This window comes from Lampetra fluviatilis, chromosome 13 (genome assembly GCF_964198595.1).
Source record: "Lampetra fluviatilis chromosome 13, kcLamFluv1.1, whole genome shotgun sequence".
Taxonomy (NCBI): domain Eukaryota; kingdom Metazoa; phylum Chordata; class Hyperoartia; order Petromyzontiformes; family Petromyzontidae; genus Lampetra; species Lampetra fluviatilis.
In genome coordinates this window covers 970,142-989,156 of record NC_136287.1, presented here as the reverse complement: position 1 = coordinate 989,156, position 19,015 = coordinate 970,142, and the positions used below count along the sequence as shown (strand labels likewise).

The following is a 19,015-nucleotide window of genomic DNA, read 5'->3' as shown; positions in this document are numbered from 1 at the left end:
AGCAATAGCAACAACAGCAGCAGAAGTGCTACTTGTGCCCGAGCCGTATGTATGTTGAGCTTCTCTCCCAACGTACAGAGGCAGCCGTGCTAGTCGGAGGTGCGGGGAAGGGAAAAAAAAGGAAGGCACTTGCCCCAAAAGTCTGTTAAGGCTACACGGGGGAGCTTTGCCTCGTGTTGGTGGCGTGTCGCCGTGCGTGCGTGCAGGTGCTGAAGCTCAAGGGCCAGGTGCTGTCGGTGATGTTCCGCTTCCGCAGCAAGGGCCGCGAGTGGGTCTGGCTGCGCACGAGCAGCTTCACATTCCAGAACCCCTACTCCGACGAGGTGGAGTACATCGTGTGCACCAACACCAACGTCAAGTGAGTGCGCCCGCTCGCCCGCCCGCTCCCTCCACTCGCCCACACGCTCGCTCATCAGCCCACTCGCCCTCCCACTCGCTCACTCGCCTGTCTGCTCACTCACCCACGAGTTCACCCACTCGCACTCCCATGAACTCGCCCGCTCACGTCCACTTGCTCACCCAGGAGCACACCCGCACACCTTCCTCCTACTCGCCTCCCCGATCGCCTGGTTGCCTACACTTTAGTTGTCCCTCTGCTTGCCCCCCTCACCCTCTCACCCTCTCACCCGTGCCCTCGTGCTCGCCCGTCCGCCCACACGCCCCGCCTGACACTCACCACTCGTCCCGGCTCCCCACTCACCCTCTTGTCCGTGCTCCCATCATGCAGTGCGCAGATTCGCCCTTCTGCCCTCGCACGCCTCAATCTCCCCGATCTTCCTCGTTTCCCCACTCGCCCGCGCATCCGCTCAGCTACCCAGCCACTCACCACTCCCACGCCCGTTCGCTCGCCTTCCCACCTGCCGTGCCTGCTCACCCTCCCACGCGCTCGCTCTCCCACGCTCCCGCTCGCCCTCCCTCCCACGCGCTCGCCCGTCCGCTCGCCCGTCCGCCCACACGCCAGCGACCCGGCGAGCGGGAGGAAAGTTGGCCGCCGTCTCGGCCGCTGGAGCCACAATGGCAGGAAGCGCCGCGCTGGGCCCTCCACGCGGCGCCCGCGCGGAGCCTCGCTCTGTCTGTCGGGTGGGAGACGGGGTCACGGGGTCACGGGAGGCGAGGACGAGGGGGCGGGGTGCTGCCTCGTGCTGTCACTCACCACCACACTCAGCTCCCTCTCACCACGTCACTCAACTCCCACTCACCACGACACTCAGCTCCCACTCACCACATCACTCAGCTCCCTCTCACCACGACACTCAGCTCCCTCTCACCACGTCACTCAGCTCCCTCTCACCACGACACTCAGCTCCCTCTCACCACGACACTCAGCTCCCTCTCACCACGTCACTCAGCTCCCTCTCACCACGACACTCAGCTCCCTCTCACCACGACACTCACCACTCACCACGTCACTCAGCTCCCTCTCACCACGTCACTCAGCTCCCTCTCACCACGACACTCACCACTCACCACGTCACTCAGCTCCCACTCACCACAACATTCAGCTCCCTCTCACCATGACACTCACCACTCACCACGACACTCAGCTCCCACTCACCACACTCAGCTCCCACTCACCACGACACTCAGCTCCCTCTCATCACGTCACTCAGCTCCCTCTCACCACGACACTCAGCTCCCTCTCACCACGTCACTCAGCTCCCACTCACCACGTCACTCAGCTCCCTCTCACCACGACACTCAGCTCCCACTCACCACCACACTCCGCTCCCTCTCATCACGTCACTCAGCTCCCTCTCACCACGACACTCAGCTCCCTCTCACCACGACACTCAGCTCCCACTCACCACCACACTCAGCTCCCTCTCACCACGTCACTCAGCTCCCACTCACCACGACACTCAGCTCCCACTCACCACGACACTCAGCTCCCTCTCACCACGACACTCAGCTCCCTCTCACCACGTCACTCAGCTCCCTCTCACCACGACACTCAGCTCCCACTCACCACGTCACTCAGCTCCCTCTCACCATGACACTCAGCTCCCTCTCACCACGTCACTCAGCTCCCTCTCACCACGACACTCAGCTCCCTCTCACCACGTCACTCAGCTCCCTCTCACCACGACACTCAGCTCCCTCTCACCACGACACTCAGCTCCCTCTCACCACGACACTCAGCTCCCACTCACCACGACACTCAGCTCCCTCTCACCACGTCACTCAGCTCCCTCTCACCACGTCACTCAGCTCCCACTCACCACGTCACTCAGCTCCCTCTCACCACGTCACTCAGCTCCCACTCACCACGACACTCAGCTCCCACTCACCACGACACTCAGCTCCCACTCACAACGACACTCACCACTCACCACGACACTCAGCTCCCACTCACCACGACACTCACCACTCACCACGACACTCAGCTCCCACTCACCACGACACTCAGCTCCCACTCACCACGTCACTCAGCTCCCTCTCACCACGTCACTCAGCTCCCTCTCACCACGACACTCACCACTCACCACGTCACTCAGCTCCCTCTCACCACGTCACTCAGCTCCCTCTCACCACGTCACTCAGCTCCCTCTCACCACGACACTCAGCTCCCACTCACCACGACACTCAGCTCCCTCTCACCACGACACTCAGCTCCCACTCACCACGTCACTCAGCTCCCACTCACCACTCACCACGTCACTCAGCTCCCACTCACCACAACACTCAGCTCCCACTCATCACTCACCACGTTACTCAGCTCCCACTCACCACAACACTCAGCTCCCACTCACCACGACGCTCAGCTCCCACTCACCACGTCACTCAGCTCCCACTCACCACTCACCACGTCACTCAGCTCCCACTCACCACAACACTCAGCTCCCACTCACCACGACACTCAGCTCCCACTCACCACAACACTCAGCTCCCACTCACCACGACACTCAGCTCCCACTCACCACGACACTCAGCTCCCACTCACCACGACACTCAGCTCCCACTCACCACGTCACTCAGCTCCCACTCACCACTCACCACGTCACTCAGTTCCCACTCACCACAACACTCAGCTCCCACTCACCACGACACTCAGCTCCCACTCACCACGACACTCAGCTCCCACTCACCACGTCACTCAGCTCCCACTCACCACGTCACTCAGCTCCCACTCACCACAACACTCAGCTCCCACTCACCACGACACTCAGCTCCCACTCACCACGACACTCAGCTCCCTCTCACCACGACACTCAGCTCCCACTCACCACGACACTCAGCTCCCACTCACCACGTCACTCAGCTCCCACTCACCACAACACTCAGCTCCCACTCACCACGACACTCAGCTCCCACTCACCACGACACTCAGCTCCCACTCACTACGACACTCAGCTCCCACTCACCGCGTCACTCAGCTCCCACTCACCACAACACTCAGCTCCCACTCACCACGACACTCAGCTCCCACTCACCACGACACTCAGCTCCCTCTCACCACGACACTCAGCTCCCACTCACCACGACACTCAGCTCCCACTCACCACGTCACTCAGCTCCCACTCACCACGACACTCAGCTCCCACTCACCACGACACTCAGCTCCCACTCACCACGTCACTCAGCTCCTACTCACCACTCACCACATCACTCAGCTCCCACTCACCACAACACTCAGCTCCCACTCACCACAACACTCAGCTCCCACTCACCACGACACTCAGCTCCCACTCACCACAACACTCAGCTCCCACTCACCACAACACTCAGCTCCCACTCACCACAACACTCAGCTCCCACTCACCACAACACTCAGCTCCCACTCACCACAACACTCAGCTCCCACTCACCACGACACTCAGCTCCCACTCACCACAACATTCAGCTCCCACTCACCATGACACTCAGCTCCCTTTCACCACGACACTCAGCTCCCTCTCACCACGACACTCAGATCCCTCTCACCACGACACTCAGCTCCCTCTCACCACGACACTCAGCTCCCTCTCATCACGTCACTCAGCTCCCTCTCACCACGACACTCAGCTCCCTCTCACCACGTCACTCAGCTCCCACTCACCACGTCACTCAGCTCCCTCTCACCACGACACTCAGCTCCCACTCACCACCACACTCCGCTCCCTCTCATCACGTCACTCAGCTCCCTCTCACCACGACACTCAGCTCCCTCTCACCACGTCACTCAGCTCCCACTCACCACAACACTCAGCTCCCACTCACCACGACACTCAGCTCCCACTCACCACGACACTCAGCTCCCACTCACTACGACACTCAGCTCCCACTCACCACGTCACTCAGCTCCCACTCACCACAACACTCAGCTCCCACTCACCACGACACTCAGCTCCCACTCACCACGACACTCAGCTCCCTCTCACCACGACACTCAGCTCCCACTCACCACGTCACTCAGCTCCCACTCACCACTCACCACGTCACTCAGCTCCCACTCACCACAACACTCAGCTCCCACTCATCACTCACCACGTTACTCAGCTCCCACTCACCACAACACTCAGCTCCCACTCACCACGACGCTCAGCTCCCACTCACCACGTCACTCAGCTCCCACTCACCACTCACCACGTCACTCAGCTCCCACTCACCACAACACTCAGCTCCCACTCACCACGACACTCAGCTCCCACTCACCACAACACTCAGCTCCCACTCACCACGACACTCAGCTCCCACTCACCACGACACTCAGCTCCCACTCACCACGACACTCAGCTCCCACTCACCACGTCACTCAGCTCCCACTCACCACTCACCACGTCACTCAGTTCCCACTCACCACAACACTCAGCTCCCACTCACCACGACACTCAGCTCCCACTCACCACGACACTCAGCTCCCACTCACCACGTCACTCAGCTCCCACTCACCACGTCACTCAGCTCCCACTCACCACAACACTCAGCTCCCACTCACCACGACACTCAGCTCCCACTCACCACGACACTCAGCTCCCTCTCACCACGACACTCAGCTCCCACTCACCACGACACTCAGCTCCCACTCACCACGTCACTCAGCTCCCACTCACCACAACACTCAGCTCCCACTCACCACGACACTCAGCTCCCACTCACCACGACACTCAGCTCCCACTCACTACGACACTCAGCTCCCACTCACCGCGTCACTCAGCTCCCACTCACCACAACACTCAGCTCCCACTCACCACGACACTCAGCTCCCACTCACCACGACACTCAGCTCCCTCTCACCACGACACTCAGCTCCCACTCACCACGACACTCAGCTCCCACTCACCACGTCACTCAGCTCCCACTCACCACGACACTCAGCTCCCACTCACCACGACACTCAGCTCCCACTCACCACGTCACTCAGCTCCTACTCACCACTCACCACATCACTCAGCTCCCACTCACCACAACACTCAGCTCCCACTCACCACAACACTCAGCTCCCACTCACCACAACACTCAGCTCCCTCTCACCACAACACTCAGCTCCCACTCACCACAACACTCAGCTCCCACTCACCACGACACTCAGCTCCCACTCACCACAACACTCAGCTCCCACTCACCACAACACTCAGCTCCCACTCACCACAACACTCAGCTCCCACTCACCACAACACTCAGCTCCCACTCACCACAACACTCAGCTCCCACTCACCACGACACTCAGCTCCCACTCACCACAACATTCAGCTCCCACTCACCATGACACTCAGCTCCCTTTCACCACGACACTCAGCTCCCTCTCACCACGACACTCAGATCCCTCTCACCACGACACTCAGCTCCCTCTCACCACGACACTCAGCTCCCTCTCATCACGTCACTCAGCTCCCTCTCACCACGACACTCAGCTCCCTCTCACCACGTCACTCAGCTCCCACTCACCACGTCACTCAGCTCCCTCTCACCACGACACTCAGCTCCCACTCACCACCACACTCCGCTCCCTCTCATCACGTCACTCAGCTCCCTCTCACCACGACACTCAGCTCCCTCTCACCACGTCACTCAGCTCCCACTCACCACAACACTCAGCTCCCACTCACCACGACACTCAGCTCCCACTCACCACGACACTCAGCTCCCACTCACTACGACACTCAGCTCCCACTCACCACGTCACTCAGCTCCCACTCACCACAACACTCAGCTCCCACTCACCACGACACTCAGCTCCCACTCACCACGACACTCAGCTCCCTCTCACCACGACACTCAGCTCCCACTCACCACGACACTCAGCTCCCACTCACCACGTCACTCAGCTCCCACTCACCACGACACTCAGCTCCCACTCACCACGACACTCAGCTCCCACTCACCACGTCACTCAGCTCCTACTCACCACTCACCACGTCACTCAGCTCCCACTCACCACAACACTCAGCTCCCACTCACCACAACACTCAGCTCCCACTCACCACAACACTCAGCTCCCTCTCACCACAACACTCAGCTCCCACTCACCACAACACTCAGCTCCCACTCACCACGACACTCAGCTCCCACTCACCACAACACTCAGCTCCCACTCACCACAACACTCAGCTCCCACTCACCACAACACTCAGCTCCCACTCACCACAACACTCAGCTCCCACTCACCACAACACTCAGCTCCCACTCACCACGACACTCAGCTCCCACTCACCACAACACTCAGCTCCCACTCACCATGACACTCAGCTCCCTCTCACCACGACACTCAGCTCCCTCTCACCACGACACTCAGATCCCTCTCACCACGACACTCAGCTCCCTCTCACCACGACACTCAGCTCCCTCTCATCACGTCACTCAGCTCCCTCTCACCACGACACTCAGCTCCCTCTCACCACGTCACTCAGCTCCCACTCACCACGTCACTCAGCTCCCTCTCACCACGACACTCAGCTCCCACTCACCACCACACTCCGCTCCCTCTCATCACGTCACTCAGCTCCCTCTCACCACGACACTCAGCTCCCTCTCACCACGACACTCAGCTCCCACTCACCACCACACTCAGCTCCCTCTCACCACGTCACTCAGCTCCCACTCACCACGACACTCAGCTCCCACTCACCACGACACTCAGCTCCCTCTCACCACGACACTCAGCTCCCTCTCACCACGTCACTCAGCTCCCTCTCACCACGACACTCAGCTCCCACTCACCACGTCACTCAGCTCCCTCTCACCATGACACTCAGCTCCCTCTCACCACGTCACTCAGCTCCCTCTCACCACGACACTCAGCTCCCTCTCACCACGTCACTCAGCTCCCTCTCACCACGACACTCAGCTCCCTCTCACCACGACACTCAGCTCCCTCTCACCACGACACTCAGCTCCCACTCACCACGACACTCAGCTCCCTCTCACCACGTCACTCAGCTCCCTCTCACCACGTCACTCAGCTCCCACTCACCACGTCACTCAGCTCCCTCTCACCACGTCACTCAGCTCCCACTCACCACGACACTCAGCTCCCACTCACCACGACACTCAGCTCCCACTCACAACGACACTCACCACTCACCACGACACTCAGCTCCCACTCACCACGACACTCACCACTCACCACGACACTCAGCTCCCACTCACCACGACACTCAGCTCCCACTCACCACGTCACTCAGCTCCCTCTCACCACGTCACTCAGCTCCCTCTCACCACGACACTCACCACTCACCACGTCACTCAGCTCCCTCTCACCACGTCACTCAGCTCCCTCTCACCACGTCACTCAGCTCCCTCTCACCACGACACTCAGCTCCCACTCACCACGACACTCAGCTCCCTCTCACCACGACACTCAGCTCCCACTCACCACGTCACTCAGCTCCCACTCACCACTCACCACGTCACTCAGCTCCCACTCACCACAACACTCAGCTCCCACTCATCACTCACCACGTCACTCAGCTCCCACTCACCACAACACTCAGCTCCCACTCACCACGACGCTCAGCTCCCACTCACCACGTCACTCAGCTCCCACTCACCACTCACCACGTCACTCAGCTCCCACTCACCACAACACTCAGCTCCCACTCACCACGACACTCAGCTCCCACTCACCACAACACTCAGCTCCCACTCACCACGACACTCAGCTCCCACTCACCACGACACTCAGCTCCCACTCACCACGACACTCAGCTCCCACTCACCACGTCACTCAGCTCCCACTCACCACTCACCACGTCACTCAGTTCCCACTCACCACAACACTCAGCTCCCACTCACCACGACACTCAGCTCCCACTCACCACGACACTCAGCTCCCACTCACCACGTCACTCAGCTCCCACTCACCACGTCACTCAGCTCCCACTCACCACAACACTCAGCTCCCACTCACCACGACACTCAGCTCCCACTCACCACGACACTCAGCTCCCTCTCACCACGACACTCAGCTCCCACTCACCACGACACTCAGCTCCCACTCACCACGTCACTCAGCTCCCACTCACCACAACACTCAGCTCCCACTCACCACGACACTCAGCTCCCACTCACCACGACACTCAGCTCCCACTCACTACGACACTCAGCTCCCACTCACCACGTCACTCAGCTCCCACTCACCACAACACTCAGCTCCCACTCACCACGACACTCAGCTCCCACTCACCACGACACTCAGCTCCCTCTCACCACGACACTCAGCTCCCACTCACCACGACACTCAGCTCCCACTCACCACGTCACTCAGCTCCCACTCACCACGACACTCAGCTCCCACTCACCACGACACTCAGCTCCCACTCACCACGTCACTCAGCTCCTACTCACCACTCACCACGTCACTCAGCTCCCACTCACCACAACACTCAGCTCCCACTCACCACAACACTCAGCTCCCACTCACCACAACACTCAGCTCCCTCTCACCACAACACTCAGCTCCCACTCACCACAACACTCAGCTCCCACTCACCACGACACTCAGCTCCCACTCACCACAACACTCAGCTCCCACTCACCACAACACTCAGCTCCCACTCACCACAACACTCAGCTCCCACTCACCACAACACTCAGCTCCCACTCACCACAACACTCAGCTCCCACTCACCACGACACTCAGCTCCCACTCACCACAACACTCAGCTCCCACTCACCATGACACTCAGCTCCCTCTCACCACGACACTCAGCTCCCTCTCACCACGACACTCAGATCCCTCTCACCACGACACTCAGCTCCCTCTCACCACGACACTCAGCTCCCACTCACCACGTCACTCAGCTCCCACTCACCACTCACCACGCCACTCAGCTCCCACTCACCACAACACTCAGCTCCCACTCACCACGACACTCAGCTCCCACTCACCACGACACTCAGCTCCCTCTCACCACGACACTCAGCTCCCACTCACCACGACACTCAGCTCCCACTCACCACATCACTCAGCTCCCACTCACCACAACACTCAGCTCCCACTCACCACGACACTCAGCTCCCACTCACCACGACACTCAGCTCCCACTCACCACGACACTCAGCTCCCACTCACCACGTCACTCAGCTCCCACTCACCACAACACTCAGCTCCCACTCACCACGACACTCAGCTCCCACTCACCACGACACTCAGCTCCCACTCACCACGACACTCAGCTCCCTCTCACCACGACACTCAGCTCCCACTCACCACGACACTCAGCTCCCACTCACCACGTCACTCAGCTCCCACTGACCACAACACTCAGCTCCCACTCACCACGACGCTCAGCTCCCACTCACCACGACACTCAGCTCCCACTCACCACGACACTCAGCTCCCACTCACCACGTCACTCAGCTCCCACTCACCACAACACTCAGCTCCCACTCACCAAGACACTCAGCTCCCACTCACCACGACACTCAGCTCCCTCTCACCACGACACTCAGCTCCCACTCACCACGACACTCAGCTCCCACTCACCACGTCACTCAGCTCCCACTCACCACGACACTCAGCTCCCACTCACCACGACACTCAGCTCCCACTCACCACGTCACTCAGCTCCTACTCACCACTCACCACGTCACTCAGCTCCCACTCACCACAACACTCAGCTCCCACTCACCACAACACTCAGCTCCCACTCACCACAACACTCAGCTCCCTCTCACCACAACACTCAGCTCCCTCTCACCACAACACTCAGCTCCCACTCACCATGACACTCAGCTCCCTCTCACCACGACACTCAGCTCCCTCTCACCACGACACTCAGCTCCCACTCACCATGACACTCAGCTCCCTCTCACCACGACACTCAGCTCCCTCTCACCACAACACTCAGATCCCTCTCACCACGACACTCAGCTCCCTCTCACCACGACACTCAGCTCCCACTCACCACGTCACTCAGCTCCCACTCACCACTCACCACGTCACTCAGCTCCCACTCACCACAACACTCAGCTCCCACTCACCACGACACTTAGCTCCCACTCACCACGACACTCAGCTCCCTCTCACCACGACACTCAGCTCCCACTCACCACAACACTCAGCTCCCACTCACCACGTCACTCAGCTCCCACTCACCACAACACTCAGCTCCCACTCACCACGACACTCAGCTCCCACTCACCACGACACTCAGCTCCCACTCACCACGTCACTCAGCTCCCACTCACCACAACACTCAGCTCCCACTCACCACGACACTCAGCTCCCACTCACCACGACACTCAGCTCCCTCTCACCACGACACTCAGCTCCCACTCACCACGACACTCAGCTCCCACTCACCACGTCACTCAGCTCCCACTCACCACGACACTCAGCTCCCACTCACCACGTCACTCAGCTCCTACTCACCACTCACCACGTCACTCAGCTCCCACTCACCACAACACTCAGCTCCCACTCACCACAACACTCAGCTCCCACTCACCACAACACTCAGCTCCCTCTCACCACAACACTCAGCTCCCACTCACCACAACACTCAGCTCCCACTCACCACGACACTCAGCTCCCACTCACCACAACACTCAGCTCCCACTCACCACAACACTCAGCTCCCACTCACCACAACACTCAGCTCCCACTCACCACAACACTCAGCTCCCACTCACCACAACACTCAGCTTCCTCTCACCACGACACTCAGCTCCCTCTCACCACAACACTCAGCTCCCACTCACCACAACACTCAGCTCCCACTCACCACAACACTCAGCTCCCACTCACCACAACACTCAGCTCCCACTCACCACGACACTCAGCTCCCACTCACCACAACACTCAGCTCCCACTCACCACAACACTCAGCTCCCACTCACCACAACACTCAGCTCCCACTCACCACGACACTCAGCTCCCACTCACCACAACACTCAGCTCCCACTCACCACAACACTCAGCTCCCACTCACCACAACACTCAGCTCCCACTCACCACAACACTCAGCTTCCACTCACCACGACACTCAGCTCCCTCTCACCACAACACTCAGCTCCCACTCACCACAACACTCAGCTCCCACTCACCACAACACTCAGCTCCCACTCACCACAACACTCAGCTCCCACTCACCACGACACTCAGCTCCCACTCACCACAACACTCAGCTCCCACTCACCACAACACTCAGCTCCCACTCACCACAACACTCAGCTCCCACTCACCACAACACTCAGCTCCCACTCACCACGACACTCAGCTCCCACTCACCACAACACTCAGCTCCCACTCACCACAACACTCAGCTCCCACTCACCACAACACTCAGCTCCCACTCACCACGACACTCATCTCCCTCTCACCACGACACTCAGATCCCTCTCACCATGACACTCAGCTCCCTCTCACCACGACACTCAGCTCCCACTCACCACGACACTCACCACTCACCACGACACTCAGCTCCCTCTCACCACAACACTCAGCTCCCACTCACCACAACACTCAGCTCCCACTCACCACAACACTCAGCTCCCACTCACCACAACACTCAGCTCCCACTCACCACAACACTCAGCTCCCACTCACCACGACACTCAGCTCCCACTCACCACAACACTCAGCTCCCACTCACCACAACACTCAGCTCCCACTCACCACAACACTCAGCTCCCACTCACCACAACACTCAGCTCCCACTCACCACGACACTCAGCTCCCACTCACCACAACACTCAGCTCCCACTCACCACAACACTCAGCTCCCACTCACCACAACACTCAGCTCCCACTCACCACAAACACTCATCTCCCTCTCACCACGACACTCAGATCCCTCTCACCACGACACTCAGCTCCCTCTCACCACGACACTCAGCTCCCACTCACCACGTCACTCAGCTCCCACTCACCACTCACCACGTCACTCAGCTCCCACTCACCACAACACTCAGCTCCCACTCACCACGACACTCAGCTCCCACTCACCACGACACTCAGCTCCCACTCACCACGTCACTCAGCTCCCACTCACCACAACACTCAGCTCCCACTCACCACGACACACAGCTCCCACTCACCACGACACTCAGCTCCCACTCACCACGACACTCAGCTCCCACTCACCACGTCACTCAGCTCCCACTCACCACAACACTCAGCTCCCACTCACCACGACACTCAGCTCCCACTCACCACGACACTCAGCTCCCTCTCACCACGACACTCAGCTCCCACTCACCACGACACTCAGCTCCCACTCACCACGTCACTCAGCTCCCACTCACCACGACACTCAGCTCCCACTCACCACGACACTCAGCTCCCACTCACCACGTCACTCAGCTCCTACTCACCACTCACCACGTCACTCAGCTCCCACTCACCACAACACTCAGCTCCCACTCACCACAACACTCAGCTCCCACTCACCACAACACTCAGCTCCCTCTCACCACAACACTCAGCTCCCACTCACCACAACACTCAGCTCCCACTCACCACGACACTCAGATCCTTCTCACCACGACACTCAGCTCCCTCTCACCACAACACTCAGCTCCCACTCACCACGACACTTAGCTCCCACTCACCACGACACTCAGCTCCCTCTCACCACGACACTCAGCTCCCACTCACCACAACACTCAGCTCCCACTCACCACGTCACTCAGCTCCCACTCACCACAACACTCAGCTCCCACTCACCACGACACTCAGCTCCCACTCACCACGACACTCAGCTCCCACTCACCACGTCACTCAGCTCCCACTCACCACAACACTCAGCTCCCACTCACCACGACACTCAGCTCCCACTCACCACGACACTCAGCTCCCTCTCACCACGACACTCAGCTCCCACTCACCACGACACTCAGCTCCCACTCACCACATCACTCAGCTCCCACTCACCACGACACTCAGCTCCCACTCACCACGTCACTCAGCTCCTACTCACCACTCACCACGTCACTCAGCTCCCACTCACCACAACACTCAGCTCCCACTCACCACAACACTCAGCTCCCACTCACCACAACACTCAGCTCCCTCTCACCACAACACTCAGCTCCCACTCACCACAACACTCAGCTCCCACTCACCACGACACTCAGCTCCCACTCACCACAACACTCAGCTCCCACTCACCACAACACTCAGCTCCCACTCACCACAACACTCAGCTCCCACTCACCACAACACTCAGCTCCCACTCACCACAACACTCAGCTTCCTCTCACCACGACACTCAGCTCCCTCTCACCACAACACTCAGCTCCCACTCACCACAACACTCAGCTCCCACTCACCACAACACTCAGCTCCCACTCACCACAACACTCAGCTCCCACTCACCACGACACTCAGCTCCCACTCACCACAACACTCAGCTCCCACTCACCACAACACTCAGCTCCCACTCACCACAACACTCAGCTCCCACTCACCACGACACTCAGCTCCCACTCACCACAACACTCAGCTCCCACTCACCACAACACTCAGCTCCCACTCACCACAACACTCAGCTCCCACTCACCACAACACTCAGCTTCCACTCACCACGACACTCAGCTCCCTCTCACCACAACACTCAGCTCCCACTCACCACAACACTCAGCTCCCACTCACCACAACACTCAGCTCCCACTCACCACAACACTCAGCTCCCACTCACCACGACACTCAGCTCCCACTCACCACAACACTCAGCTCCCACTCACCACAACACTCAGCTCCCACTCACCACAACACTCAGCTCCCACTCACCACAACACTCAGCTCCCACTCACCACGACACTCAGCTCCCACTCACCACAACACTCAGCTCCCACTCACCACAACACTCAGCTCCCACTCACCACAACACTCAGCTCCCACTCACCACGACACTCATCTCCCTCTCACCACGACACTCAGATCCCTCTCACCATGACACTCAGCTCCCTCTCACCACGACACTCAGCTCCCACTCACTACGACACTCACCACTCACCACGACACTCAGCTCCCTCTCACCACAACACTCAGCTCCCACTCACCACAACACTCAGCTCCCACTCACCACAACACTCAGCTCCCACTCACCACAACACTCAGCTCCCACTCACCACAACACTCAGCTCCCACTCACCACGACACTCAGCTCCCACTCACCACAACACTCAGCTCCCACTCACCACAACACTCAGCTCCCACTCACCACAACACTCAGCTCCCACTCACCACAACACTCAGCTCCCACTCACCACGACACTCAGCTCCCACTCACCACAACACTCAGCTCCCACTCACCACAACACTCAGCTCCCACTCACCACAACACTCAGCTCCCACTCACCACGACACTCATCTCCCTCTCACCACGACACTCAGATCCCTCTCACCACGACACTCAGCTCCCTCTCACCACGACACTCAGCTCCCACTCACCACGTCACTCAGCTCCCACTCACCACTCACCACGTCACTCAGCTCCCACTCACCACGACACTCAGCTCCCACTCACCACGACACTCAGCTCCCACTCACCACCTCACTCAGCTCCCACTCACCACAACACTCAGCTCCCACTCACCACGACACACAGCTCCCACTCACCACGACACTCAGCTCCCACTCACCACGACACTCAGCTCCCACTCACCACGTCACTCAGCTCCCACTCACCACAACACTCAGCTCCCACTCACCACGACACTCAGCTCCCACTCACCACGACACTCAGCTCCCTCTCACCACGACACTCAGCTCCCACTCACCACGACACTCAGCTCCCACTCACCACGTCACTCAGCTCCCACTCACCACGACACTCAGCTCCCACTCACCACGACACTCAGCTCCCACTCACCACGTCACTCAGCTCCTACTCACCACTCACCACGTCACTCAGCTCCCACTCACCACAACACTCAGCTCCCACTCACCACAACACTCAGCTCCCACTCACCACAACACTCAGCTCCCTCTCACCACAACACTCAGCTCCCACTCACCACAACACTCAGCTCCCACTCACCACGACACTCAGCTCCCACTCACCACAACACTCAGCTCCCACTCACCACAACACTCAGCTCCCACTCACCACAACACTTAGCTCCCACTCACCACAACACTCAGCTCCCACTCACCACGACACTTAGCTCCCACTCACCACGACACTCAGCTCCCTCTCACCACGACACTCAGCTCCCACTCACCACAACACTCAGCTCCCACTCACCACGTTACTCAGCTCCCACTCACCACAACACTCAGCTCCCACTCACCACGACACTCAGCTCCCACTCACCACGACACTCAGCTCCCACTCACCACGACACTCAGCTCCCACTCACCACGTCACTCAGCTCCCACTCACCACAACACTCAGCTCTCACTCACCACGACACTCAGCTCCCACTCACCACGACACTCAGCTCCCTCTCACCACGACACTCAGCTCCCACTCACCACGACACTCAGCTCCCACTCACCACGTCACTCAGCTCCCACTCACCATGACACTCAGCTCCCACTCACCACGTCACTCAGCTCCTACTGACCACTCACCACGTCACTCAGCTCCCACTCACCACAACACTCAGCTCCCACTCACCACAACACTCAGCTCCCACTCACCACAACACTCAGCTCCCTCTCACCACAACACTCAGCTCCCACTCACCACAACACTCAGCTCCCACTCACCACGACACTCAGCTCCCACTCACCACAACACTCAGCTCCCACTCACCACAACACTCAGCTCCCACTCACCACAACACTCAGCTCCCACTCACCACAACACTCAGCTCCCACTCACCACAACACTCAGCTTCCACTCACCACGACACTCAGCTCCCACTCACCACAACACTCAGCTCCCACTCACCATGACACTCAGCTCCCTCTCACCACGACACTCAGCTCCCTCTCACCACGACACTCAGATCCCTCTCACCACGACACTCAGCTCCCTCTCACCACGACACTCAGCTCCCACTCACCACGACACTCACCACTCACCACGACACTCAGCTCCCTCTCACCACAACACTCAGCTCCCACTCACCACAACACTCAGCTCCCACTCACCACAACACTCAGCTCCCACTCACCACAACACTCAGCTCCCACTCACCACAACACTCAGCTCCCACTCACCACGACACTCAGCTCCCACTCACCACAACACTCAGCTCCCACTCACCACAACACTCAGCTCCCACTCACCACAACACTCAGCTCCCACTCACCACAACACTCAGCTCCCACTCACCACGACACTCAGCTCCCACTCACCACAACACTCAGCTCCCACTCACCACAACACTCAGCTCCCACTCACCACAACACTCAGCTCCCACTCACCACGACACTCAGCTCCCTCTCACCACGACACTCAGATCCCTCTCACCACGACACTCAGCTCCCTCTCACCACGACACTCAGCTCCCACTCACCACGTCACTCAGCTCCCACTCACCACTCACCACGTAACTCAGCTCCCACTCACCACAACACTCAGCTCCCACTCACCACGACACTCAGCTCCCACTCACCACGACACTCAGCTCCCACTCACCACGTCACTCAGCTCCCACTCACCACAACACTCAGCTCCCACTCACCACGACACTCAGCTCCCACTCACCACGACACTCAGCTCCCTCTCACCACGACACTCAGCTCCCACTCACCACGACACTCAGCTCCCACTCACCACGTCACTCAGCTCCCACTCACCACGACACTCAGCTCCCACTCACCACGACACTCAGCTCCCACTCACCACGTCACTCAGCTCCTACTCACCACTCACCACGTCACTCAGCTCCCACTCACCACAACACTCAGCTCCCACTCACCACAACACTCAGCTCCAACTCACCACAACACTCAGCTCCCTCTCACCACAACACTCAGCTCCCACTCACCACAACACTCAGCTCCCACTCACCACGACACTCAGCTCCCACTCACCACAACACTCAGCTCCCACTCACCACAACACTCAGCTCCCACTCACCACAACACTCAGCTCCCACTCACCACAACACTCAGCTCCCACTCACCACAACACTCAGCTTCCACTCACCACGACACTCAGCTCCCACTCACCACAACACTCAGCTCCCACTCACCATGACACTCAGCTCCCTCTCACCACGACACTCAGCTCCCTCTCACCACGACACTCAGATCCCTCTCACCACGACACTCAGCTCCCTCTCACCACGACACTCAGCTCCCACTCACCACGACACTCACCACTCACCACGACACTCAGCTCCCTCTCACCACAACACTCAGCTCCCACTCACCACAACACTCAGCTCCCACTCACCACAACACTCAGCTCCCACTCACCACAACACTCAGCTCCCACTCACCACAACACTCAGCTCCCACTCACCACGACACTCAGCTCCCACTCACCACAACACTCAGCTCCCACTCACCACAACACTCAGCTCCCACTCACCACAACACTCAGCTCCCACTCACCACAACACTCAGCTCCCACTCACCACGACACTCAGCTCCCACTCACCACAACACTCAGCTCCCACTCACCACAACACTCAGCTCCCACTCACCACGACACTCAGCTCCCTCTCACCACGACACTCAGATCCCTCTCACCACGACACTCAGCTCCCTCTCACCACGACACTCAGCTCCCACTCACCACGTCACTCAGCTCCCACTCACCACTCACCACGTCACTCAGCTCCCACTCACCACAACACTCAGCTCCCACTCACCACGACACTCAGCTCCCACTCACCACGACACTCAGCTCCCACTCACCACGTCACTCAGCTCCCACTCACCACAACACTCAGCTCCCACTCACCACGACACTCAGCTCCCACTCACCACGACACTCAGCTCCCACTCACCACGACACTCAGCTCCCACTCACCACGTCACTCAGCTCCCACTCACCACAACACTCAGCTCCCACTCACCACGACACTCAGCTCCCACTCACCACGACACTCAGCTCCCTCTCACCACGACACTCAGCTCCCACTCACCACGACACTCAGCTCCCACTCACCACGTCACTCAGCTCCCACTCACCACGACACTCAGCTCCCACTCACCACGACACTCAGCTCCCACTCACCACGTCACTCAGCTCCTACTCACCACGTCACTCAGCTCCCACTCACCACAACACTCAGCTCCCACTCACCACAACACTCAGCTCCCACTCACCACAACACTCAGCTCCCTCTCACCACAACACTCAGCTCCCACTCACCACAACACTCAGCTCCCACTCACCACGACACTCAGCTCCCACTCACCACAACACTCAGCTCCCACTCACCACAACACTCAGCTCCCACTCACCACAACACTCAGCTCCCACTCACCACAACACTCAGCTCCCACTCACCACAACACTCAGCTCCCACTCACCACGACACTCAGCTCCCACTCACCACAACACTCAGCTCCCTCTCACCACAACACTCAGCTCCCACTCACCATGACACTCAGCTCCCTCTCACCACGACACTCAGCTCCCTCTCACCACGACACTCAGATCCTTCTCACCACGACACTCAGCTCCCTCTCACCACGACACTCAGCTCCCACTCACCACGACACTCACCACTCACCACGACA

At 59.3% G+C, this 19,015-nt stretch overlaps 1 protein-coding gene across 2 annotated transcripts in view; it reads left to right on the top strand.

Annotated features, from left to right (window-relative positions):
* The window catches only part of LOC144935381 (aryl hydrocarbon receptor nuclear translocator 2-like), an 83,327-nt gene that overhangs the window by 39,420 nt on the left and 24,892 nt on the right, over positions 1-19,015 (top strand). For both annotated transcript variants that reach the window (XM_078861956.1, XM_078861957.1), the window contains exon 15: positions 207-358. In XM_078861956.1, the coding sequence (XP_078718082.1) occupies positions 207-358 (152 nt within the window). The remainder of the gene's footprint in view (positions 1-206; positions 359-19,015) is intronic.